The 23,737-nt window shown below is 51.7% G+C and overlaps 2 protein-coding genes across 10 annotated transcripts in view; one reads left to right on the top strand and one right to left on the bottom strand.

Moving 5' to 3' along the window:
- VAV2 (vav guanine nucleotide exchange factor 2) overlaps window positions 1-14,131 on the bottom strand; it is a 149,573-nt gene extending 135,442 nt beyond the window's left edge. For all 6 annotated transcript variants that reach the window (XM_074924082.1, XM_074924081.1, XM_074924084.1 and 3 more), the window contains exon 1: window positions 13,479-14,131. In XM_074924082.1, the coding sequence (XP_074780183.1) occupies window positions 13,479-13,682 (204 nt within the window). In that variant the 5' untranslated portion in view covers window positions 13,683-14,131. The remainder of the gene's footprint in view (window positions 1-13,478) is intronic.
- Window positions 14,132-18,393: 4,262 nt separating this feature from the next.
- BRD3OS (BRD3 opposite strand) lies at window positions 18,394-23,027 on the top strand. Of its 4 annotated transcripts, none has more exons than XM_074924093.1 (2): window positions 18,394-18,485; window positions 19,478-23,027. In XM_074924093.1, the coding sequence occupies exon 2, from the start codon at window positions 20,124-20,126 to the stop codon at window positions 20,391-20,393; it is 270 nt and encodes an 89-aa protein (XP_074780194.1). In that variant the 5' UTR covers window positions 18,394-18,485; window positions 19,478-20,123; the 3' UTR covers window positions 20,394-23,027. The 4 variants fall into 4 exon arrangements, with proteins under 4 accessions (XP_074780194.1, XP_074780193.1, XP_074780192.1 ...); XM_074924092.1 differs by lacking the exon at window positions 18,394-18,485 and adding an exon at window positions 18,506-18,732; XM_074924091.1 differs by lacking the exon at window positions 18,394-18,485 and adding an exon at window positions 19,173-19,248.
- Window positions 23,028-23,737: the final 710 nt, after the last annotated feature.

The following is a 23,737-nucleotide window of genomic DNA, read 5'->3' as shown; positions in this document are numbered from 1 at the left end:
TTTTTTTTATTATTTTATAAGGAGGGGAATTCAGAGTATCACCTACTCATTCGTCAGTAATCATTCTGCTTTATAAATTTTAAAACTTGGGTATTTAAAATTCGCTTTCAAGTCTATAAGGCTTCAGAGAGCACTTCAGTTGTGTTTTTATGCATTTCCCCAAAGTATTGAAAGCAACAGCTTCCACGCCTGTTTGTCTGTCATCCCTTCAGGAAAAATCAAATCTTTACATCACAGGACTCCAGGAGCTGGGTCTTCCAGAAAAACACCAGGGAAGAAAAGTCACAGAAATACACTTGCCCAGGAGAGACAGCAGATGAGCAGGATCCTGAACCCCGGGACTGACGAGGGATGGAGAGGAACCAGCGCAGGCAAACGCTCCCCAGCAGTGCCCACAGACCTGCACCACCTGATGACCCCAGTGAGAGCCAAGTTACACAAAAACACCTTTAATAACAACCCCCAGACACTCAGCAGGACGGGCCGAGACGTCGCAGCCAGTTTGGGTCCCACGTACCCGCCGGTCACACCAGGGACCCCTCCCTGGAGGGCTCTCGCCCTCCCAACCTCACCCTGAGCATCCGCCACCGCTCCTCTTTGTCTCTGCATCTGCTCCAGCCACCACAGAGCTGCTGTTTCATGAAATACCCCCCTGCATTTCAAGTAGCTGCGAGCAGCACAGAGGCAGGGAGGGAAGAGCAAGAGTAATGCACATCTGCTCCGTCTCCAGTCGGGTGAGCTCCCCTCCTGCTTTGTGGGTCCAACCCAAGCTCTTTGCTCTCCCCTCCCAGGTTTAATGGTGTTTGTTGAGCTGGACCTTGCCAACAAGCTCAGCAGAGAGGTGCAAGCCAAACCACAGCCCTGCACAGAGGTGGCAGCCTAAAAAAACAGGGCCAAACCACCCCACACCACGAGAGACCGCTGTGAATGCTTTGGCTCTGGATCCCACGGGCAGAGCATCCCCCATCCAGGAAAGCAGAGCTATTTCCAGCTGATATTAAACATTCACCCCCACATAGTGAGTCCAGCTCCACCCAGGCAATAGGACACATCTGACAGATTTAACCATGCCAGAGAAATGTTCAAAAAGAACCAAAAGCAGGCAGAAGTACTCTTGGCTTTGCCTGAGGGCTGAAATGATAAAACAAAGGACACTTGAGTCTTAAATGTACATCAGAGTCCCATATCACAGCATCATTGCAAAGGAACAGATTTTGCCCACACTGCCAAAATCACCAGGAACTATGAAAATGCAATGAGGCTTCATCTTCCATCAATAAATTCTTTTTTTTTTCTATAGAGACTCTCACCCACCCCAGCAGCTGTATGCTAATTCCCCCTCAGCACTGCTTTATTATCACTTGGAACAGATGTTACAGCCGCTCCAAAATCTGGAGGTTACAAAAACTATTAACCTAATCTGGGCACCAGGCTGAGGGTTTGTTGCGGGGTGTTTAGCACCGAGGGGAAGGGCTCAGCCCCCTCCTTTTGCCCTAGCAGCAGCACAGTCAGCAAAGCTCTCCCTGCAGCAAGAGACAGCTGCTTCTCCACTGCAGCACCCTGGATGATCAATAGCAACAATGGGATCGAAAACTAATTGATGAAAATACCCCCAAATGTGGTAAAACAATGATGGAGAGATCAAGGGAGAAGATGTGATTTACAAGCTTGTTCCAAAAATTGAGCAAAATTAGCTACAGAATTCCCATGGGTTTTAAAAACTTGGGCACAAATGTGAAGGCAATAACCTTTTTTTTTTTTTTTTTTTTTTGAGGGGGTGTCTGTGCAAACAAAGTCATTTCAACCGCAGATAAATCCAACTGCAAAAGGTTTAGCATTCCCCACGGAGTTGATTTCTCTAGTGCAGCCCAGTGTGGCTCCTGGAGTAATTAATGCCAGAATGTATTTATGACCTTTGAATAAATTGTTCTTTTCTGAAGGGAAAGCTGTTAAACACGTTAGCAAATATAATTAAGAGGGAAGGGGGGGTGGGGGATCACAAAAATCTGGAATTAAATCTCTCTCTAATTAGAAATGCTTCTTGTGACAACGTGGCTTGAAAAAAAAAAAAAAAAACAACAAAAAACAAACCACTCTCAAGCAGATACTGTAGTTTCATTAAAGCTTCCTCATTATCCTTCCTGAGATAACCAAGATGTCGATACAAGGGATATTTACTTCTAACCTTTGTCACCCCTCAGAAAAAAAATGTTTAAATCTTCCTCCATGTGGGTAAAGCTTGGCGACGTGCACCTGAACACGCCGAGGCTGCAAAGCCTTCCAGCAAGGGATGAGCAAAAGTTCTGCAGAGCCCCGCTCGCCTTTCCCAGCCAGGGCAGCTTTATCACGGCTGCATCACTCCTGCACCAGCCTCCCAGCCACCGACCGTGTTGCAAGGAACAGGTTTTGCTGCCGATAGCTCAGGACATTTGACCAAGTTTGTTGTATTTCAGACGAAGTTCTCATCGGGGAGACGCTGATTGCATCATGCAGAAAGGTGCCAGGCAAAGCAGGTGGGAGGCAGCAGCCATCAAAGCTGGGAAACCCCTTGAAAATGTCCAAATTCCATCAGCGTAAAACATCCCTACCCCTGGTCACCGGAGAAGCCAAAACTCAACTGATGCACCAGAAAGGGTTAAAGTTAGATAAATCTGCAATGCTATCCAGCACCCAGCCTCATCGCTGTAACACGGTAAGACAGAGGGGCAGGACAATCCACTTTTGACAAGGTCCTAGATTTTAAGTTATTTTACGATGCCCATCAAAAGCTCCCCTTTGATATAAAAATATTTGCACTGAAGTAATATTTTCTCCTACATCACCAGCTGGTTGCACAAACAAGATGACCTACGCAGCGAGATTCTTGGTGAATCATGGTCACGGGGAGAGGTGAGGAGGGGCAGGGGGTGCAGGGATACCTCCCGGGGAATATCAGCTCCCAGCACAGACTAGTCCAGCACGGACAGGGCAAGACAACAAACCACAGCACAACACTCGCATTTCACGTCCTTCAACTTCACACAGAAAAATCCACCCTTTTGGAGAGAGCTCGGAGCTGGGCAGGCAGGCCACATGCCCAGCCTTCCTCCCAGGCTGCGCTGCCTGGCTCCACACTCCCAGTCCCTTGGCAATATTAAGTTCTTAGGTCCGTTTTGTTGCCTGAAAACTGACACAGTTTTGCTAAAACACACGTGTCTGACCGTAAGATTGCATGTCTCTGCAGAAGCAGACACCCCAGCTGGCCCTGCATCACCCAAGAACTGGAAGCCACCAGCACCGTGGTAACACTCAGTCCCCCAAAAACACGAGCTCTGCGATCACCGTGGCCATCCTGCTGGGGATCACGTTGGGCTCTGCCCAACGCCACTTACTTTGGTGCCAGATCACCATTACAAAGCCACGTTTCACTGTGCAGAGTGAGCATCTGCTGGCAGAAGCGGCACCGAAGGAAAACCCTGCCTCCAGTCTGCCCACTCCGAGGGCGGCCACGCTGTACTGAGTGGCTGCTGCTCCAGCAGCAATTCCCAGAAATCAGCCCAAAACCCTGCAGCAGCATTAGCAAAGAGACAGAAGTTGATCTATAAAGCGGAGGGGGAGGATAAAAACTCTTCAAAGTAACATACTGGGTTTACTAGAAAAGTTTTTGGTTTATTTTCTGTCTGAAGTCACAAGTCTCCCACAGTTAACATGAGACTTTTTTTTTTTTTCTTTTTTGTCTCCTCTCCTCTCTGAGGCTTACCAGTGACTTTCTTGGAAGATCACTTGCATGAGAAAGCACTTCCCATAAATCCAAAGGGTCTCAATATGCACACAAGTCTGCCCTCGATGCTGCACACATTTCCTGTCCTGGGGACATGCCATTCAGCCTGGGATTTCCAGTGTCTGACACAATCCAGCTCTTAAAAAAAAAAAAAAAAAAGGGTTTTTTATATATACACACACCCCCGCTCATTTTATACATCTATATTCTTGCTGCTTTCTCCAAAGAGATAAGCCCAACCTCCCAGGAACAGGGCTCTGCTTTAGGGAAAGCCGTATCTTTGCCTGAACTCGGATGCTCCCGGCCCAGCTGCGAACACCCCAGTTACTTGATAAACCCCCAACAGCCTGTCCTAGAAAGCAACAACAGTTTATACAGCACGTCTCCCTTCAGAGCAGTCTGGGGAACATGTGCTCGGCGAGGACACGCCAACAGGTCCTGCACAAGGAACTGCCGTGGGGATGCTGGAGCTTGTCCCATCCATGGGCTCGGGGCTGCACCAGCCTGGGCACAGAGCACGGGGACGTTGTGCTCCTGGCTGCGGGGACGTTGTGCTCCTGGTTGTGGTGTATGTTTGTTTTCCACGCGGCCGAATGCTTTCGTCATGCCCATGAGTTCAGCGGATTTCACAGATAATTCTGTGTTTGCAGCAATAAACACAAATCACTTCTCCCGCTCCTCCCCTTCTTGATCTACAAGCCTCCTCTGTTCCCTCCTCAGCCCCTTTCAAATACCAGATGTTCCATTTAGCTGTAAACCACTATAAAACACAACAAAAGATATGAATGTTATAAAAGGGCCAATTTACTCCCCCCCTCCATCAGTATTAAAGCATATGCTTGAAGAGAAAGCAAATTTCCTCTATGGGAACCCTTTAACCTTCCCCCTCTCCCCGTATATCAAGCCTCGCTCCTTTGTGGGCAGAGCTAAGGACACGATGCAGGCAAGTGCAGGCAGCTGCCCACACCACGGGCCCCGACGGAGCCAGGGCACGGCGCAAAGCTCGCTGGCAAACGGAGAACTGCACACGCCAGAGGTGTGAATCCCTCCCGCCCTCACCACTGCCTCTCTCATCCCACCCGAAGGCAGCGTCAGCCTCTCCCTTCGCCGAAGCAGCTTCACCACGGGCTGGGAGCGAGCACGGAGGCAGTGCTGCTCCTGACAAGGGTGTGCAGAGCACCGTGCAGGATGGGAGATGTTCCCCAGGCCCAGCAAGCCTGGTAAATTCAATCCCCAGAGGTCAAGCAGCATCTCAGCAAATAAAAGCTGATTTACAACCGGGTCTCTACCATGGGCAACGCTACAGAGCCTGCTGACGGGGGAGTTTGCTAGATCACCCCATCGAGGAGCCAAACGAGCAGAGCGAGTCAGGATATGACTCAGGCTGGTGGCTTTCCAAGGAGGCGAAGGAGGACCTTCCAGCTGAATCCTTGCTGTCCAGACAGGGCAGGCCCACGGGTTACGAAACAAGAACAGATTTCACATCACCTCTCGTTAGCCAAGCGATGGCGCGTTGGGCGGAAGAGAGACAAAGGGCAGGCGGCATCCTCTGTCCTTTGTTCTGTGACGGGAAGGACTTGCAGCCCTCACTTCAGGTTGAAACAACTATTTTGGGGTCTCCAGGAGAAAAGGGTTCTTAAAACTAGAGATGTTCCGAAACTTGTTCTGCGGGACTTTAATAAACAGGCTGGGGAATTTGATGGCCAACAAACTACAACTCCTCAGCGACTTGTGAGGATAACTGATTTTTCTTCAGCCCACAGAGCTTTGAGCCTACACACAGATTAGCAACCTGAGCCATCTGCACCTGTATTTTTTTCCAGTTCTTTCTATGGTGGAGCCCTTCTGGCTTTTGCTAGAGCACAAACATCCTCTGACACAAGAGGACAGGACTCAGATGGTCCAATCACCCGTTACAGATGCAACCCTCTGAAAAACCTTTCAGGTTAAGGCACCTTTGCTAAACCTTACCGTTAACACAGGCTGGACTCAACAGGGCTGAGCTAATCCAGGATGGGATCCCAGTCAAACAGTCCCAGAAGCAGCAGCAGCACAAAACACCCACGTACTGAGAATAAGCAGATCACAACCACAGGGCTCAGCAGCCGCAAGGCCACGGATAAACCCAAGGTCTAAGAGACCTGGACAGCGGGTGCTCAAGGGGCACAGTTTTGTTATACACAAAGCTCTGTGCTTTGCTTGCTGGTTTAACCAACCTCCACCTGCATCAAAGCAGAGCTCCAGCCCTGCCCTCCCCTCTGCCGCAAACACGGGAGGCTCCGAGCCATCACGGAGGGTGGAGGGAGAGGAGTGGTTGCATCCGAGTTGTATCATCGGATGAAGCACAGCCCTGAGCTGTAACCAAAGAAAACATAAGGGAGTGGGGGGGAAAGTCGGTTTGATTAGAAACAGAACTTTTTCCAGGCTTTTTCCTGAAGGGGAGCTACAACACTGGGAAAAGTCATTTCACTAACGCCGAGTTTGAAGTTGTCAAATGCTGACTGTAATTAATAGCTGCCCTGAAAAAGAAGGTCTGTCCCCCTCCTTATCCAAGAGGATGTGGACACAGCTTAGAACAAGCAGGACACATCGCAGGGCTGGCAAGTGAACCGGGGCAGTTTGGTAACACACAGGAGTCACCCCGAGGATGTGTCCAAAGTAGAGCCCTCGGGCTAATATCGACAGGGGTGACGCACTGCAGGCTGGCAGCAGGGACAAGACCAGGCTTTGTCTGGGACCAGCACTCACAAATGGGCACCAGTGAGCCCCACGGGTCCCTGGATGCTGCATGGACAGACAGCTGGGCAGACAGATGGACTCGGCATTAACACGAGAGCTGGCCGCTCAGCTGGGGCACTGAGGAAGGCTTTGGGTGGGATCAGAGATCTGGGAAACTGTGCTGAGTGCTGGGAGAGCAACCACAGGGACCACTTTGAGATCGCTCAGAGTCCAAGGGATCCAACCGATGTCAAGGGTAGTGTGAGGAACGGGAGGAGGAAAAATAGAAGGAAAAAAGCTGCTGTGCAGCTCAAAGAAGGTGGCTCCGTGCTTTAAAGAATCAAAGCAAAGACAGTCTTCACTTCCCAGAGGTGTAGCCAAGCTCATTGTACTTACCCACCTCCACATCAACCCTCTCCACCCCAACACACACACCTTACACGTGTAGTAGGCCCTTCACCTCCTCATTTATAGTGTACCCTACGCCAATGGGATCCTGCTGCTCCCACCCCAGCTCTGCCCAGAGCACCCCAGTAGCTCCAGCTCAGGTTGCTGGGACGTGTGGGATGAACATTATTCGAGGGAGTACTAAACACAGGCTTGTAGGCAATCAAATGGAGAAAGGGAAAAAGTTCAAACACTGGGGAAAAAAAAGATTTGTCTCTTTAAGAAGGGACAAAGAAACAAATCAAAACTTTGCCCTCGGGTCAGTCTGAAGCAACATTTCTGTCAGTGCCAAAAATCAGGTCCCTTCTGGCTGCGGATGAGCTGAAGAAAGCAAAGGGTCCGCGGCACAGGCCAGGGGCTCCCCTACCCACTAGCCACAGCACAGGGTGATGGGTCAGCACCATCTTGCTGGGCACAAGTGAGACGGCGACGCTCAACCCTTCGATATAACCACACCCTCGGCGCACATCTTGCCTGATGTAACCTAAATTTCTGCAGCCCGAATTCCTCACCCAACAGCAGCCACAGGAGTTAAGCATCACAAGTGCCATTGCTGAAAAATTACCCGTTTCTCCTTGGAGGGACCAAGCAACAAGGTACCCCATTTTCTTGGCCGTGCACCCAGCATGAAGGATCACCACCAAGGGACAAGCCAAGCGTTTTTTACAGCTCATCAACATGCTGTTGAGATAGAAGGCAGCTTCCAAGACTGGTCCCAACTTGAAAAGCGACCAAATTGACTGGGTTTTTTGGCTTTGTGTTTTTAAAGGCATCTATTCATTCAAGACTCTGTTCCTGCTAGGTATTTAATGCAGGTATTTAACTCTCATCAATCATTCCGGGGTAGGGGCAGGCGGGGGGGGGAAGTTTTCACTGCTTTTCATGCTTCTTGGCACAGCCAGCAGGATCCATCTAACACTTTCCGCCTTCTTCTGCCCCAACAGAATACATATGAGCCTTCAGCTGCAGGTTCAGTTATAGCCAAACAGCTAAAAAGAAGGTCCTACCTCTAGCTAACACAAGGTTTTAGGGTGCTATTTGATATGCAGGAGGCACAAAGGGGGGGCTGGGAAGAAAGACTGCACTCGGTTTCTATTTGCAAGGAGCTCACGAGTTTGGCCGTACAAGACAGAGCACCTTTTTTCCCTTTGTAAAGCTCAGCACATCCGAACGGGAAGTCACTGAGACACAGTAAACAGTGATATGTAATGAGGCCATTTTTTATAGCCTTTTTTTGGAACAGAACTCAATTTCCAGAAGCAGAGAGTAAATAAAAAGTCAGAGGACCTGAGTAGGGTAAACTGGAGAGTAGCTACGCAGCCCTTGCTCAAACCACCCGCCTACCCAGTCAGCTCTGGTAATACTGAATTATATTTAACTACTATCATGACATATGGAAGTAATTAACAAGCATTGTACCTACAAAGCCTTCAAGTGGCATCTTAAGGATCCCAAAGCTTTGTGAATAATTACTAGTACCCAATACACCAACGTGCCTTCATCTCCCATATACCTGGGGGAAGCAGTTGCTACAAACCACCTGCTCCCAGTTGTCACGGGAAATGAGTGCCTACATCATCAATAAATAGGACTTTGATACCGAATTATTGTCATCCTCCAGAAAAAAACACCAGCCATGACAGTTCAGTCAGGTGTAGGGCGTCACACCCATCAATCGTGGGAAGTCAGCTGTCTGCGTGGTTCCTTAATAAGAGCAAAACAGAGCAGTGGGCAGCCAAGTCATCACGCCAATTACGTTTGCTGTGTCTCATCAGTCTCAAGAGCCCTAATAAAACCTCCAGGCACTGCAGACCGAGATGGATTATCTCTAGAGAGATGTCAATATGCTTCAAAATAAGAATCCTTAATGAGCTGACCATTACTGCTAACTTAAAGTCTGGGCACACACAAACACACACATTACATAGATGGCTGCTTCCTTTCAAGTATCCAGTAGATTTTGAAGCAGGAAAGAAAATATATATATATATATTTAGATATTTAGCAGCATCCAGGCCAACCTTAAAGGAAGGGTGAATGCAACGTGATCTCAGTGGGAGTCTTCATGTTAAAACAAGTCGCAAGATCAAGCCCCAGAAGTGCACAACTGCTTTGGGGTAGGTACCAATTTCCATCTGTCTTAATATATGGAGGAAAGTCGGCATTGTGGCAGAGAACACTGCAACAGCACGCTCAGCCAGCCAGGACAGGGGCAACGGGAAGATGGAGCAGGAGTTTGGGGGATTATTGCTTTTTTCTTAGTCATTCTCCCTGGAAGGAACCCACATTTCCTTCAGCTGCGGAGATTTAGGAGCAGAAACACTCCTGGAGGGGGCTGGAGGGCAGAGCACAGGCTGAGACCCCTTGGATGTGCTGGGCAATGGTGTCACCCCCACAGCACCTCGCTCGCCTTCCCTTGCTGCTCCTCAGGCACCTGGGATACAAACACTTTGCCAAGAGGTGTACACTTCCATACAGCCCTCCACAGCATCACTGCAAGTGCCAGGAGGTTGAACCAGGTCTGCTAGACACAGGGGAATTAAACCAGGGTGCTGGCAAACCACCAGAGAAAGGACAGTGACCTGGCACACTGTGAGCAGCTCCTGGGTCTTCCAGTCTTCCATTTTCAGGGATAATTCTTGATCAACCCCCACGTGCACAGGTGCCCAGCACAGCTGATCCAGTCCCCATGAGGTCTCTGCCCCGCACAAAGCACATTGCCTGAGCAGGGCTCGCCCGAGCTGCCCTACCAATGTCTACACATCCAAGTCCTTGTCAGGAAGGATTAATTTTATCTAAGGCAAATGCAAAGAAATTAAAAATTAAAAAAAACAAAACAAAACACAAAACCAAAAACTCACACCACCAAGCATCAACCTCACCCAAATGAGTGATTTTTTTTATTGCACATTTTTTATGCCTCACCATACTGACCACACAAGCGAAGAGTGATTTAATTTGTATTTGACCAGAGACTTAATAAAATTACGATTCAAACTTAATTACTGATGAAAATCCAAAGCTTGAAGATCTCCATCTTACTCACAAAAGGAGCTTGGGATGCAAGAGCAGCTGTACCACACGGTGCCAAAGGACTGGAAATTAGTGTCGGGAACGGGGAGAGAAGAGAGACTCTGGAGCTGGCTCCATGCAGGGATGGGGGAGAAATACCGTACTGAGAGCGTGCACAGGGAACAGGGATTGCAAGCCTGGGGGGTGCTACATCTGCTCCCATTTGCAAATAAAGATGTCCTTTGCATCACACTCTCGCAGTCGGCTGGCAAACCAGCTTGAATTACACCTCCCAAAATCCAATCGTGGTTATAGACATGGTGATCAATAAGTACCCAGGGCAAGTACACTCATCCCACTCCCCACCTCTCCAGAAATGGCCTCTACAGCAAAAGCAATTAGCAGAAATGAAGTTTTGCTCCAGGCTCATCAAAACCGGCCTCACGTCCACTGACTCCCAGAGGAGAACTGGGCTTTATGACTCTTTTCCCTTGTTTATTTTGTTAGTCTCTGTGACGGGTCAGTAGCTTTGGGTCATCCCATCCTGCCAGGCACCACCAAGCACTGGACTCACACCTCTGGAATTGAACATGAAAATAAAGCAAACTTGAGATTGCAACCTAATGAGGTGATTTCACTCATTTATTTATTTAAACATCAAATAGTAAACTACTAGCTGTGTGGCCAGCCTGACCATTTCACCAGTCTGGTTTCCTTGCTGAAGAACAGGGAGGTTTCAGGGGACACCAGTTCATCTCTCCCCAGCACCAGTCCCTGCAGCCTCACCCACTGGCCTGGCTGTGCTGCAGCACCCCACAGCACACCTTCAGCAAGCGAAAACAAATCAGCATGGAATGGGATTAAAAAAAAACCAAACAAAACACCAAACACACAACAGTGTGTGGATCTTAAAGCGTTTCTTTGCAGAGAGATGTGATTTCACCTCTGGCCTTTGAAATGATGCCCACCTCGGGCAAAAAAATCTGTTTCTCATTACACACCTGCACAACTCCATTTAATTCACTGAGAAAGGTGGATGACCGAACATTACTGGGTGTTTCAAGTCTAGTGCAAGTGTCTTGTCCCCTGGCATTTTGACTGATTAAAAAAAAAAAAATCTCTGTAGTAAGGCAGACAGCTGATTAGCCAGCCCAGCCAGTCAGGCAAAATGTGCATTTATCATCAAAAACAATTTCTGAAGTTTCTTGCACATCCCTACCCCCGTGTCTGAATGCATCACAGCTGTGTGACAAAGATGGGCTCCTACACTCTTCTGAAATTTGGCCCAGAGAGACTAAAGCACTCAGCAATAGCGGCGAGGCTGAGGCACCGCGGGGCCGTTTGCCCCCACCCCGGCGGGCTCAGACCCTTTCCTCTCTCCTCCCCGGGTTGTCAGAAGGCAAAGAGCAGCAAGATGCCTCCTGGCTTTAGCTACCCCAGGAGAAGCCTGACTCCCAAATTCAGGAATTGTCACAGAAACACCCAATATGTAAAGACTCAAATCCAGGTTAGTTTGGGTCTCATCCCGGCTGAGGAGAAGTATCAGCTGAGTCTCACCAAGCGATGGCTCTGCACGTCCCCACGGGCTCGGCTTTGGCCAGGCTGTGCCAATCCAATGACAAGTGGATCCCAGCAAAACCACCTGATTGAACCAGTTCCCTCCACACACCTCCTAAGTCAGAAAAGCAGCCAGCTGGGGTGGGCAGAAAGCGATTTCATTAGGGATAGCTGAGCTGTAAACTCTCACCTCCGACAAGCAACACCTGCCTCGGTGAGGGCAGCAAGAGTCCCCTCTCCAAACTACCACTGGGATCTTCCCCAGGTCACAGCTACCATTTCTAAACCCATTCTGAATTCCCCACAGAGCAAATACAAACCAAAATTAGGTTTGTAGGGCTATAGTATTCCCCTAAAATAAAAAAAGCACAGCATGCCGTTCTCAGCACGTTCTAAGAAAGCACCAGTCCCCGCACATCTACAGCTCCAGCGTGACAGTTTATATTTGGAAACACCAGTTTGCACTGAAGACAGTTTGATCAGTTTATAGCCTGGAAAGCAAAGAGGAAACCTCGCAGCATTGTTCCACCCTGGGAAGAGGCATCAGTACATTTGTTATTTACTCTGCACCAGCAGGTCTCACGTCCCGACGCCAGAGCTGACACAGGCTGGTTCTCACCATACGGTTGGGGTTTCCCACCCTGGTGCTTTGCAGGACCGAGGCCCCGGCTGTGAGCGAGCAGCCCCATCCTCACACTCAGGTGCACGGAACAAAACCCGCTTCGCTCCAGGATTCGGGCCCCAACGCCTGGCAGGGGAACTCCCAGCTGTCCCCAACCCCAGCACATGGGGTCACGTCTGGCCGGGCGAGGAGGCTGAACGGACCCAAAACACTGTTGCTCTGGAATAAAACTCTGGGGGAAGAAGGGAAAAGCACTTGCCGGATAAGCCGCGTGCTTGCACAGCACGTACCCAGCACGCCCGTTAGCATCATATATTATTTATCTTTGAAGGCTTCAATAAAGTTAAACAGAGTCTCACGTGTCTTTGCTACCAGGAAATCTCCTTTCCCTTTTATCCATAAAACCTGTTGTTGTTCAGAAACAAGAAGCAGTTTACTGTCCACATGTCAGCACAAGGTCTGCCGGGTGGGGAGGACAAAGTACCCCGGTTCAGTTGTTTCTAACTGATTTCACTTCCCGATTCCCATGCAAATGCCGCGCAGCTCAGCTTGCAAAAAACATAAGCACAGCGTTTAAACCCAAAACAACCAGAGCTGATTTTCTTTTTTTCTTTTTTTTTTTTTTTTTTTTTTATTTCGTTTGTTTAAGCCTGCTTCCACCAAAACAACCAGAAATTGGAAACATTTCCAAGGAAGGAGCCTTAAAGCTTTACAGTTCCCAGACCTGAAAGCCACGGTGAGCGCGGTGCAGGCGGGGGACAGGCTCCCTGCCCAGCCGGGCTCCGGACAGGCTTACAGAGCACCAGGCTTCGACTTTTTTTAATGTTTTTATTTATTTTGCTTTTTATCTTCCAGGTCAAAGTTTCGTCCTCAAGGCTAGCACCCTCCCAGGACCGCCCGCTCCTCCAGCACATCAAAGCTGAACTAGTGCCTCGTAAAAAAAACCCCAAGTAATCTCCATCTCCTCCTCTTCGCCGTATTATTTGCTTTTGTTTCACGATGTTACTGTAAACAGAAAGGGAGATGTTTCCCTCTTTCCCGGGGTGGTGGTTTGTTGGTTTTTTTTTTTTCCCACTCCGGAGCCTTCTTCCCATGCGGCCGCGAGTCCCGGGGCTGAGCCTGCCGGGGCTCGACCGGCGAGAAACCCGGGAGGTAAAGACGGGGAGAGAGGTTGAGGGCAGTGGGGGGGCTGAAGGGCAGTTGTGGGGGGGCTGAAACAGACGGTCTCCCACGCGCCCCCTCTCCAAACCCACTCGCGTTCGCGCATCCCACCAAGTTTTTGCGAGCGCAACCCCCGCCTCCAGGGACGGGCGCGCTCGTGGGGGTTCCCCCCACCCCCCCTAGCCCTCCACCCCCCCCTACCTGGGACATTTGGGGCCTGAAGTTGATGTCCTTGAGGTCGATGGAGCCGGGGGAGAGGTTATGGAGCAGCTGGCAGAGCAACACCCCGTCCCGCAGCGCCTGCGCCAGGTCGAAGACCACCGCCGAGGGCCAGACCACCCGGTGGTTGGGGGGCAAAACTTTGCAGTCGATGAGCCAGCGGCCGCACTGCCGCCACTCCTCCATGGCCGCGGGTCCGACGGGGCCGCCGCCCCGCTCACACACCCGGCCTTCCTCCTCCTCCTCCTCCTCGCCGCCGCTCAGGGGCAGCGGGCGGCTGCTCTGCACCGCGGCCCCGCGCTACCGCCCCGCTCCATCGCCGCCCGCCGCCCGGGGAAGCATCGCTCCGCGCCCGGGCTCTGCGGAGGAGGAGGAGGAGGAAGGAGGAGGAGGAGGAGGAAGGAGGAGGAAGAGGGGCGGCGCGGAGTTTTCCGGCGGAGGGCTGCCCCTGTCCCCGCTGCGGCCCCACCGCCTCGGCCGGGGCTAAACGCGCCGCATCCTCCCGGGAACAAAGGGGAGGGGAAGGGGAGGGGGGGGGAAGGGGGAACGGGACGGGACGCACAGAAACACACACGGGATAGAACCGAGCAACCTCGGCCCCGTGCCCCGCGGAAACTTCGCGGAGCTGCCGCGGGTGGGAGGTTTTGCCCCCGCCCCGGGCAGGCGGGAGGAGCTCCCGGCCCGTCCCCGCCGCCCCTTTGTCTGCGGGAGCCCGGGCTCGGCTGGGAGCAGGGGGCGGGGCGGGTTCCACGCCGCCTTGGCTCTTTTCCCAATTTTTTAAATTGTTTTGGTTTGGTTTGTGTGTGTGTGTGTGTGTGTCCCCTTTTTTTTTTTTTTTTTTTTCTGTAGCCACTCGCTCTCTCCCGCTGACGCCGCTTCGCTCCCTGGTCCGCGGAAACCCCGTCGAGCCGCGGTGCCGTTTCATCCCTCCCCTCTGCAGCCGGAGGAGGAGTAGGGGGGTGTCTGTGTGTCCCCCTCCAAAGGGACCCCCCCACACACCGCCCCTGCACCCGCACGGCCCCAGCTCGCCGGGGGGAGCCGGGAGCAGCGGCAGGACCCGACCCGGGGCTCCTCTCACCCACAGGCTTTGTCTGAGGGCGCCCCCCCCTTTCAGCTCATGTTTGGGTTGCAAATAGTGGACGGGAGATGTTTAACCCAAATAAGCTATCGTATTCCTTGACTTTCAAACATGAAGACAACTCCTATAATTAATTACCAGTGTATTTATTAAAAACATCAACTCTCAGCCATTAACTCCTTGGCAGCAAACTCTTGAAAAATCTCTGATTTTTCACTGGTGGCTTCCATCCAAATGAGCACGGTTTAGAACAGCCTCTTTTCAAATCTGGTCTGAGTTTTCTTCCGAGATCCTCTCCCCAGAGTTTGTCGATTAATTTCCAGCCTGGCTTTCCAGATAGCCAAAACCGGAAGCCGAGACTGGGACGAAGGGAAGCTATTAACCTGGATGTCAAACAAATGCAACGCTAATCTCTTCCAAATGTAGCCAAGCGGAGATAAAGAAGAAAGAGCGACTCTACTGGCATGATCCTTCATTTTCAATGTAGGAAGGAGGATCCCTCCAAAGAATGAAAAACAATTGTTTAATATTCCAGGGAAAGTTTGGTAAGCCGTTTTTTTTTGTTTGTTTGTTTGTTTGTGTTTTTTTAAGGAGGCACTTCTTTTAGCCTGATGTGCTGGCACTCCGGTTTGGTGTGCAAGACCCACTGCTCCTCCAGCATGCCACTGCAGCATCCACATGCCCCCGTCACAGTCAGAGCTACACCCTGCCCTGGGTGTATTCAGGAGTGTGCTGATTACAGCCCACAGTTCCCCATACCCTGAGGAGGTGATTTCTCAGAATAACTTTCTCATTCTTTTAGTTCTTTGTGAAGGTTTTCTTTTGGGCTCCCGCTAGGTCTCCAACAGCACCCACTGGGCAGGAATCACAAGGCTACTGAAAGGATTGAAGTCCTGCCAGGGATAATTTTGGTTGACTCTGTACTAGTCTGCCTTGTGAGGTCAGGTCTGTAGGTAGAGGACAACAGAGGAGTTTATTATATGTGTATAATTAAAGCTGCTAGCTACAGCCTGGCTTTTTTACTGTGTAATAAAAAGCGTACTTGGCCCCTGGACACTTAGGAACAATCACTGCAGCTGCAAAGCCAGCCTCTGTGTGGGAGGTGTTGAAGCAAGTACACCTCTCGCCTACCTCTGCAACAGTCAAAACAGCTGATGGCAGAGGTATTTTTGATAGCAGGACAAAAAAAAAAAAACAAAACCTGTAAGGCAAGGCCGGGTGAACAGTATGTATCCAGCACACACGCTAATGGGCTGTGAGTTGCAGATGATAGAAATGAGCTGCAGCAGGACAGGGCACACAGAAAGGACCTGGACGCCGCTGTCAGGAGGTACCTAAAGCTGAAAGGGAGCTTGCATCAATTAGAGAGGTTGAATTTTGTGCTAGAGCTGGTGCTCCCTTCTCCTGCCCCTTGGCACTGCTGGGACAGACGGCCAGGGAAGGACAGCCAGCCAGGGCTGAGGCTGCTGACCCCCTCGCAGAGGCTGACACCACCCTCTGCTGGGCACCCAGCGTGGAGCTTCTCCTCTCCGCTAACCGGCTTCCCTGTATGCGCTTTTATCCCTCCCTTGCATGGAAGAAGCCTGAGAGGTGACTGGATGTACTAGAAAGGCAATGACAGAGGGAACATGATGCTTTTTCACCCCCAAATGTCTCTGTAACTAGATCCAAGGAGACTGGCAGGCAGCTATTGCCAGAGGGCAGCAGAGCAGGGGTGAGGGGGTCTGTGGCTGGGGAAGCACTGGCTGCTTGGGAACGTCACAGTCCAGCATGGAATGGACAAAACCAGTCATTAAAAAGGGAAGGGAAGGGAAGGGAAGGGAAGGGAAGGGAAGGGAAGGGAAGGGAAGGGAAGGGAAGGGAAGGGAAGGGAAGGGAAGGGAAGGGAAGGGAAGGGAAGGGAAGGGAAGGGAAGGGAAGGGAAACTGCACAAACATTCAAATGGATTGTACCCTACAAGTCAACCAAAATATACCTGGGAAATGGCCACATTTCACAGTAAAGTATATTTTTTGTAATGTTTGGCATCGCTCCTGGGAGAAGAGCTGACTCCCCCGTCAGCACATGCAGAAAAGCAGCCACCACGCTGCCTCTTTGGAGCAGCTATCTGAAAATATCCCGTAAATACAAGGGCCATACCGCCAAGAAATCCCCATTTCCACGCCAGCCGGTGTCTGTGGATTGCCATTGCCACCTTCTGGATTAGACCAAGTGTGCACCAGCCTGTCCCAAACCCGGTGCTGGCTGCCAGCGCCCAGTGGACATCTGTCTCCAGCTGGAGCCAGGGTCCCCCGTCACGGCTGCTGTCACAGCAGAGCTGGGGCACCGCCAGCCGCTGCCAACAGTCCCCTGGGCAGCCTACGTGCCATTTACCTCACACCCTTAGATTTTGTGATCTCCTTTCACCGACTATTTTAGGAAACGTGTGCAAGTCCCAGCTCGGCAAACACGCTGCTCTCGCTTGCTCATCAGTGAGGGACAGATCACACAACTAGTGAAGTGCTGCCATATTAAACTGCTAAGATTCACAGGGTACAGACTGTAATTCTCTGGCTCATCCACTGCTGTAAACACCTGACCTACCTGCCCAGACAACTTGTACCCTGGAATAGTCACTGCAATTATCCTCCTGCTAACAGCCCTGCACTCCTGCCAGGAGAGCTCATGTCTTCTCCCCTACCCCTGGGCACGCAATGAGCAGGCGATGTAGGTTACTGCCTGCTGCCTGGAAAGGGAGGGCAGGAAAATTAACCTGGCGCAGCTCAGTGCTGGCAGGAGGGATGAATTGGATTCTCTTCTTGTACTGGTGGAACGGGAGCAGTCAACCACAGATACTCTTTGTTTAGCCTGGAAAAAGGTAATGACTGAGAGTGCAGCTTCACTGGGAAAGGGCTCTTGACCCGGGTACCAAGCAGGCAGAGCTGGCACTTCCCTGGGCATTTTTCCCTGCGGAAGGGTCTCATTTATAGGGTCTGTGATGCCCCAGCTGTGCTGAATACAAGTAACACCCTCTTCCCAACACCATCATCGCCTGCCGGGACACCTCACTAACCAGCTTTTCTCACTGGAGTCCACCCCCAGCAGCTTTCCCACCAAAATCAGATAGACCCAAAGCGTATCGCAGTCCTAAGGAGCTGAGCGAGGGGAAAATCACCCGGCCCATACTGCAGCCGTGTCTTACAGCAGAGGTTTAAGAGGCAGCTCGCAGGGAAAACAAAGCAGACACAGAGATTTCCTTGGGGGAAGGACGAAAGGAACTAACCAGTGGCTGGGCAGCACTGGGGTTTCACCTCATTCATCCCACCGCTGCTGCTTCCGAGGTTTATGTGGGAAGGGTCCTGCTGGCAGATGTCTCAGGGACTCACGGCGAAGGGTCAAGCAGACACTCTGCAGTCTCCAGTCCTCCTTCTTGCCTTATCTTGGTGACGTAACCACTCCACTGACCGGCTTCTTCTGTTATGCTCTCAGTTTGATGATAACAGAACCGGTAATTTTTCAGAGAAGACCAAGACATCTCACCCGTGCCAAAAGACTAAATCTAGTTCCACTAAACAAATTTGCATTTTGCTCTGCAGCTTCCACAAGGTGGGGCCTGGACTGGCTCCTCCGTGCGAGCGGGAGGCGGATTAAGCAGCAACGTTTCTAATAGTAAATATTTTAATAGTGTTTTGGTTGTTTTGTTTTTTCGTCCCTCTTCTTTGCATTTGGTCTAAATCTCCTGGGAACAGGGAATTGCAGCGTGCCTCCCACCCGACAACCGCTGCGTCTTGTTTGTGTCGGTGAAGGCCAAGCGGAACGGTGCCTCGAGGAGCTCTGCAACAGAATCCGGTCCTTCAGAGGAGATTAGATGGCGCTGCCTTCGCAGGAGATAAGAAGATTGAGAGCTTAAATTTGGCATCATCAGAAAAAGAGTAAGCCCCACAGCTCGCTTCAAAATATTTTTTTACAGCGTTTGCCAGGGGAGAGCGGGGCTGAGGAAACGTGCTGGGGCGGAGAGGGATGGTGAGCAGGGACCGAGGTGCTGCTGTCACGCTCCTTTTCCACCCGGAGCCGGGATGTCACAGCGAGGGTCGCAGGAGGCTCATGAGGGTGTCCCCTACCTCCAGCCCACCGACGGGCAGTCGCCGGGGAGCCTGAGAAGACTGAAGGGGTACAAAGGTACAAACAAAGGCGTACAAACGCCCCTCCCAGCACAAATGGCTGCCACACCAGTCACCCACCAGAAAGGAAACTGGGCAGCAGGATGCTCTGCCTTGGCTGTGAACCCCAGGGCTGGGACCCCCCCCTCCGCGGCACCTTCATCTGCTCCCCCAGGGGCAGTGCCGGGGGGGGGGGGGAATGGGGAGCAGCTCCAGGCTCGCCCAGTTCAGCCCCCGCGCTCCCAGTTGCGATGCCACGCGTGTCCCTTTAAAGCGCTCCGCGCACCCAGCGCCGGGGACACCCGCGGGCCTCACGCACCCAGCGTGGGGAGCCCCCGCCCCACGCACCCCACTCAGGGTGCTCCCCTGCCGTGTCGCGGCCCCGCACACCCCGCTCGGGCCTCCCCCGGCGCTGCCGCCCCCCCGGCCCCCCCGGCGGTTCTGGCTCCTCCCGCCGTGATGCGCTCGGGAGGCGCCTCCGCGGCTGCTCCGCCGAGCGGCGCCGGGGCCGATCGGGCCGGGCCGGGCAGCGCAGGCACGGTGGGGCCGGGGGGGGGTGTGGGGGGGTGTGCGGGGAGCCCGGAGTTGGGGGGGGGGTGTCCCACGGCGGTCGCGCAGGGGCAGGAAAGCCCCGGGGGGCGGGTGCGCGGTGCCAGCGGAAAAGGGGAGGGGAGGGGGGGGCACGGTGGGGCCGGGAGAGGGACCCTTGGAGGGCGGGGACCCCCGCTGCCGTGCTCTGGGGTGACTCTCGCCGTGCCCCCCAGGTTGAAGCCCTGAAGCGGTGCTGTCAGGAGGCGACGGGCCCCCCCCGGGCCCGGGCACCATAACCGGGGCTGGCGGCAGCATCTCCTCACCCCCGAGGCCGTGACTCGCGGAGCTCCCGTCACGGCAGGCTCAGCCAGAGGCACAGATGGAGAGTTCACACGACAGGCCTGGACGCTGGTGACCTCTTAGGCCTGACCTCGTAGGTCTAACCTACGGCCTCGGGATCCGTCCTGCAGGGAAGCAAAACTCATCCAGAGCCCTTGGGCCCGTCCTTGCGCGGCCGCGGAGCGAGCCCGGCACCCTGGGGTCCCCCCGGTGAGGCACTTCGGGGGCTCTCGACAACAAACAGCTCCCGTGCACGTTGTCCCTTCGCGAGATGAAACACAGAGCGGCGTCACCCCTGGATAAGCTTTTGCAAGTCCTGGCTTGTTATTTAAGCAAGTCCAGGGTGCCAGTTGTGTTTTTTAGGCGCGCGCATCCCCGCTCCCTCTCCTGAGCAGTGCTTACAGCGGCTGAGGGTCCCCCCCACCTGGGGATGTTCTCCCTTAAGCTCAAAACAGCAGCAGCAGCCCCGGACCGACCCACCGGGGTGTATTTTGGAGCTGCTGGGAAGGAGCTCTCGTCTTTGGTGCCATCCTGGAGCAGATGACTGACAAAGTAATGAACGGGAGGGTGCCCCTGCCCGAAAAAGCCTTGTCGGAGGGGTACGCCCGGCTGCGGTACAGGGACACCTCTCTGCTCATCTGGCAGCAGCAGCAGCAGAAACTGGAGTCAGCCCCCCCCAACACTTACCTGAGCCGGAGTCGGAGCATGTGGTACTCTCAGTACGGGAACGAAGCCATCCTGGTGCGGGACAAAAACAAGCTGGATGTCTCCAGGGACACGGGGCAATCCAAGTTTTGTGCTATTATGTAGTTTCGGCAGGTTTGCATTAGAAATCCACACGCGGAGGCAAACCGGACTCTCAGGCGAGCTGGGGCAGATGGGTTTGCACCATCCTCACGACAGCCCTGTGGCTAAGGTGACGTCCAGGGGATAAGCCAGAAGGGCTGTCTGAAGTTTACGATTCTTTTTGCAGCATCAGATTTTGCATGTTGTTGAGTGCGTGTATCAAAACCAGCCTCGCTCAGGAACTCGTGAGCCTGTGCTTGCTGCCTGGCATCTTGGCAGGGTCCGTGCTGGACCATGTGTTGCTTGTGAGTGGCTTGTGTACTGTGAGAAACACCCGCTGGCATTTGGGAGCCATCCCCAGCAGGCACTTCTACCTGCTAGTCCTTACGCATTGCCAAAGCAAAGGGTGCTGGGGGGAGAGAGGCGAGCGCAGACCCGTTTCCATTCAGGCTGGTATTTCAGGAAGGTGATCTGCAAAAATACCCGGCCATTGCTTGTCCTGCTTGCTCTGCCTCCCTTTAATTGCTGTTGGAAGTGGTCTCTTACAACCAGGGAACGAAGGGATTTATTGGGAGGGGGGGGGGGGGCAGGGAAGAAGGAAATATTGTACAGAGAATTTCATCTGAGCCTTCGAAACTTGGCAGGAAAGGTGGGCTGCAGCTTCACCCTGTGCAGAGCAAAGGGCCCTCTCTGATGCCACAGTTTGGCATCGTGGAAATAACAGACAGGACTTTGGGAGCTGGTGGGGCTGACTCCTTCCACGCAGGTAGATTCCCCAGCCCACGCTTTGGGACCAGATCACCTTTTGAACAATCCGAGAGGGAGGGACAGGCCCAGCAGAGCAACAGGAAGAAAGCTCCTGTAAATACATCTCCTGCTAAGGAGATTTATCCTGTAAGAAAACCCCTGCGCAGTACATACCTGTCCCCGAGATGAGTTACGGAAGAAAAGGGTCTACTGAAGTTTGCTCTGTATTTAGGTTTTAATGCATGCAGTAGCTTGGAAGGGTTTATCTTCTAATTCGGGTTGGATAGTAGATTTGGTGCGTGTATTTTAAAAGTTGTGTCTGGGAGTGTTTGTTTCAACTAACTGAAGCATTTTAGGAGTGAAAAATACAGGTGTACTTAATGGGAATAGAAATTGTTTTCAGGTTGTTGCCATTAGAGCCGAATCTCTGACTTGCTCAAGGCAAGATCAAGCTGAGAAACTCAACCCAGCAAGCACCTAAACCTTTATTAAAAACAAAGTAGTACCACTTCCAGGGTGCTAATTATGTGCCCAGGGTTCAGCATTGAAGTAGAACATTGAGCTTAAGTCATAGACTCCCCTTATGCCCTCCCTGCCTAGGATGTCCTCCTGCAGCCCTGTGTGCCTAATCCAGCAGCATTTAGGTATAGGCTTAACTTCAAGCAAATCAGTATTTGATGCTGACTTCAGTATGGATTATTTACCTGTGCCTAGGCACAGTCATTACTTCTGTTAATATTTATCTAAAACCTCTTCTGCATTTTTCAAGCACTTTATTTTAATACAGTGAAGAATCTCTTCCACCTCTCCCATGTGGGTTAAATCCTACAACAGAGTCAAGTTTGCTGAGCAGAACAGCCCTGTTTTAACACGAGATTGTAGAGGTTTGATGCACTCAGCCCTGATCCATAGCACGTGTATGCACTACAAGCCATAGGCAGCTCTTTTTTTTTTAAAAAAAAAAGTACTATTTATGCATGTGTTGATGTTTGGTACCTTACACGTGTGCTCATAAAACTAAACCTGCTGATGGCCCTCAGTGCTTCGCAGACCAGTGCACTGCTCTGCACCCTTCCATGGTTCCCTTCATCTTGCCAGGACTAGCTCTGGATGGGAAATATTTTGGTGAATAAATGTTTTTCAACTTGGGGAAAAAGCATTTTAACAAGATTCACAAAACTAACGAGACTCAGAAAGGTGCCGGCAGCAGTGGTGATGCTCCTGCACCCAGCGTGCTGTTTAAGGCAGAGCATCATGGGGATGCGTGACCCACCCAGGGCTCCAGCTCTCAGCTCAGCAGACAGGTGATTATTTATGATTATTTATACAAAGGGGAGGAGGCCGGGTTAAGAGCTCCCCTGAAAACTGCAGAGGGAGAAAAGACCTCGAGAGGCAGGAGAAGGGGACTCGGGGCCTTTCCAGCAGCCACGGGGAGCATGCGAACTCTGGGAGTTTAAGGAACAGCACATCCCCAAAGCCAGCTGTTCATTTTCTTTTCTTATAGAAAAAAACCACAGGTTTTCTTTTATTTTAATTTCAGTAAGAAAGTTGATTTGATTATCTCGGGTATAATCAGTCTCTTTTTGTTTATGTGGCTGGTAAACCAAAATTCAGTTATTTGAAGAGTGTTAATTGGACTATACGAGAATAAAAACTGAAGTATGTGCATAAATTCTTCCAGGCTTGAGCCTGGGTATGACAGTACAGGAAGAGTGTGACTTGTTCTTCCCTCTCTCTGTGAATGTGACTGTATTTTTTTCCCTATCTGTGTGTCCTTATTAGTCACAGCAGGTTTGTGGAGTGGCTGCTATGAGCGAGCATTTCTGTAAGCCAGTTGTGTAGTGTTGATGCACTTGGTTAAAATGCTGTTGTAGCCTCTTTGATAAAGTGCATTAAAATGATTTGAATGCATCATCGTGAGCAGCTGTTTTTCTTCTGTGTGTTAATCACTCTGGCACATGTGAGGATTACAGCTATTATCACTCCCAATCCCCACCCAGGCAGAAGAGGGAAAGCTCAGCAGACAGGCAGTTCCTCCCAGTTGGGAATTACCTCAGTTACTGGCGGGGCTGTGGGTAACCTCCCTCCCCAGATTCACACCATTTTACCTGTGAAGACCAGCCATGTGTGGAGGAGGCTCCTCCAGGTTCCCAACAGCCCTTGCCGAGTCTCAGGGGTGCGCTGGGGGACGAGGGCAGCCTCGGGATGTCACACACGCAATAACGGCTATCGACACGGATACCGGCGTCGGCCAAACCTCAACTGCATTCTGCCTCTCCTCATCCTCCTCCAAGTCTGGAAGAAGCAGCACTGCTTGATGCACCTAGAAATAACTCACTAGTAAGTGCTAAAAAACCCCCCATCCTCCTGTGAGGCAACGGCAGGAGCCTCACAACTGCCTCGCAGGAGGTTTTTAAAGGATAGGTTGAACAAACATTTCCTTTGGGGGTATCATTGATACAACACACACCTTCACTGATAAAACAGCTAAGCAAAACAGGTTTGCTGAAACCTTAGAGATCATGGCTTTTAAACTCAGTGAGCAGGAACAGTTAGGGAAAGATTAACCCTGGGGAAACCTGGTTGTTGTAACCCTTAACTTATAAATAAACCATCAGGCA

The sequence above is a fragment of the Athene noctua genome, chromosome 20 (assembly GCF_965140245.1).
Source record: "Athene noctua chromosome 20, bAthNoc1.hap1.1, whole genome shotgun sequence".
NCBI classification, from domain to species: domain Eukaryota; kingdom Metazoa; phylum Chordata; class Aves; order Strigiformes; family Strigidae; genus Athene; species Athene noctua.
Note: the sequence above shows the minus strand (reverse complement) of the source record. Positions and strands in the feature narration are given on the sequence as shown.

Coding starts and splice junctions, on each gene's coding strand:
- BRD3OS (XM_074924093.1), top strand. CDS start 20,124: ATGACTGACAAAGTAATGAACGGGAGGGTGCCCCTGCCCGAAAAAGCC.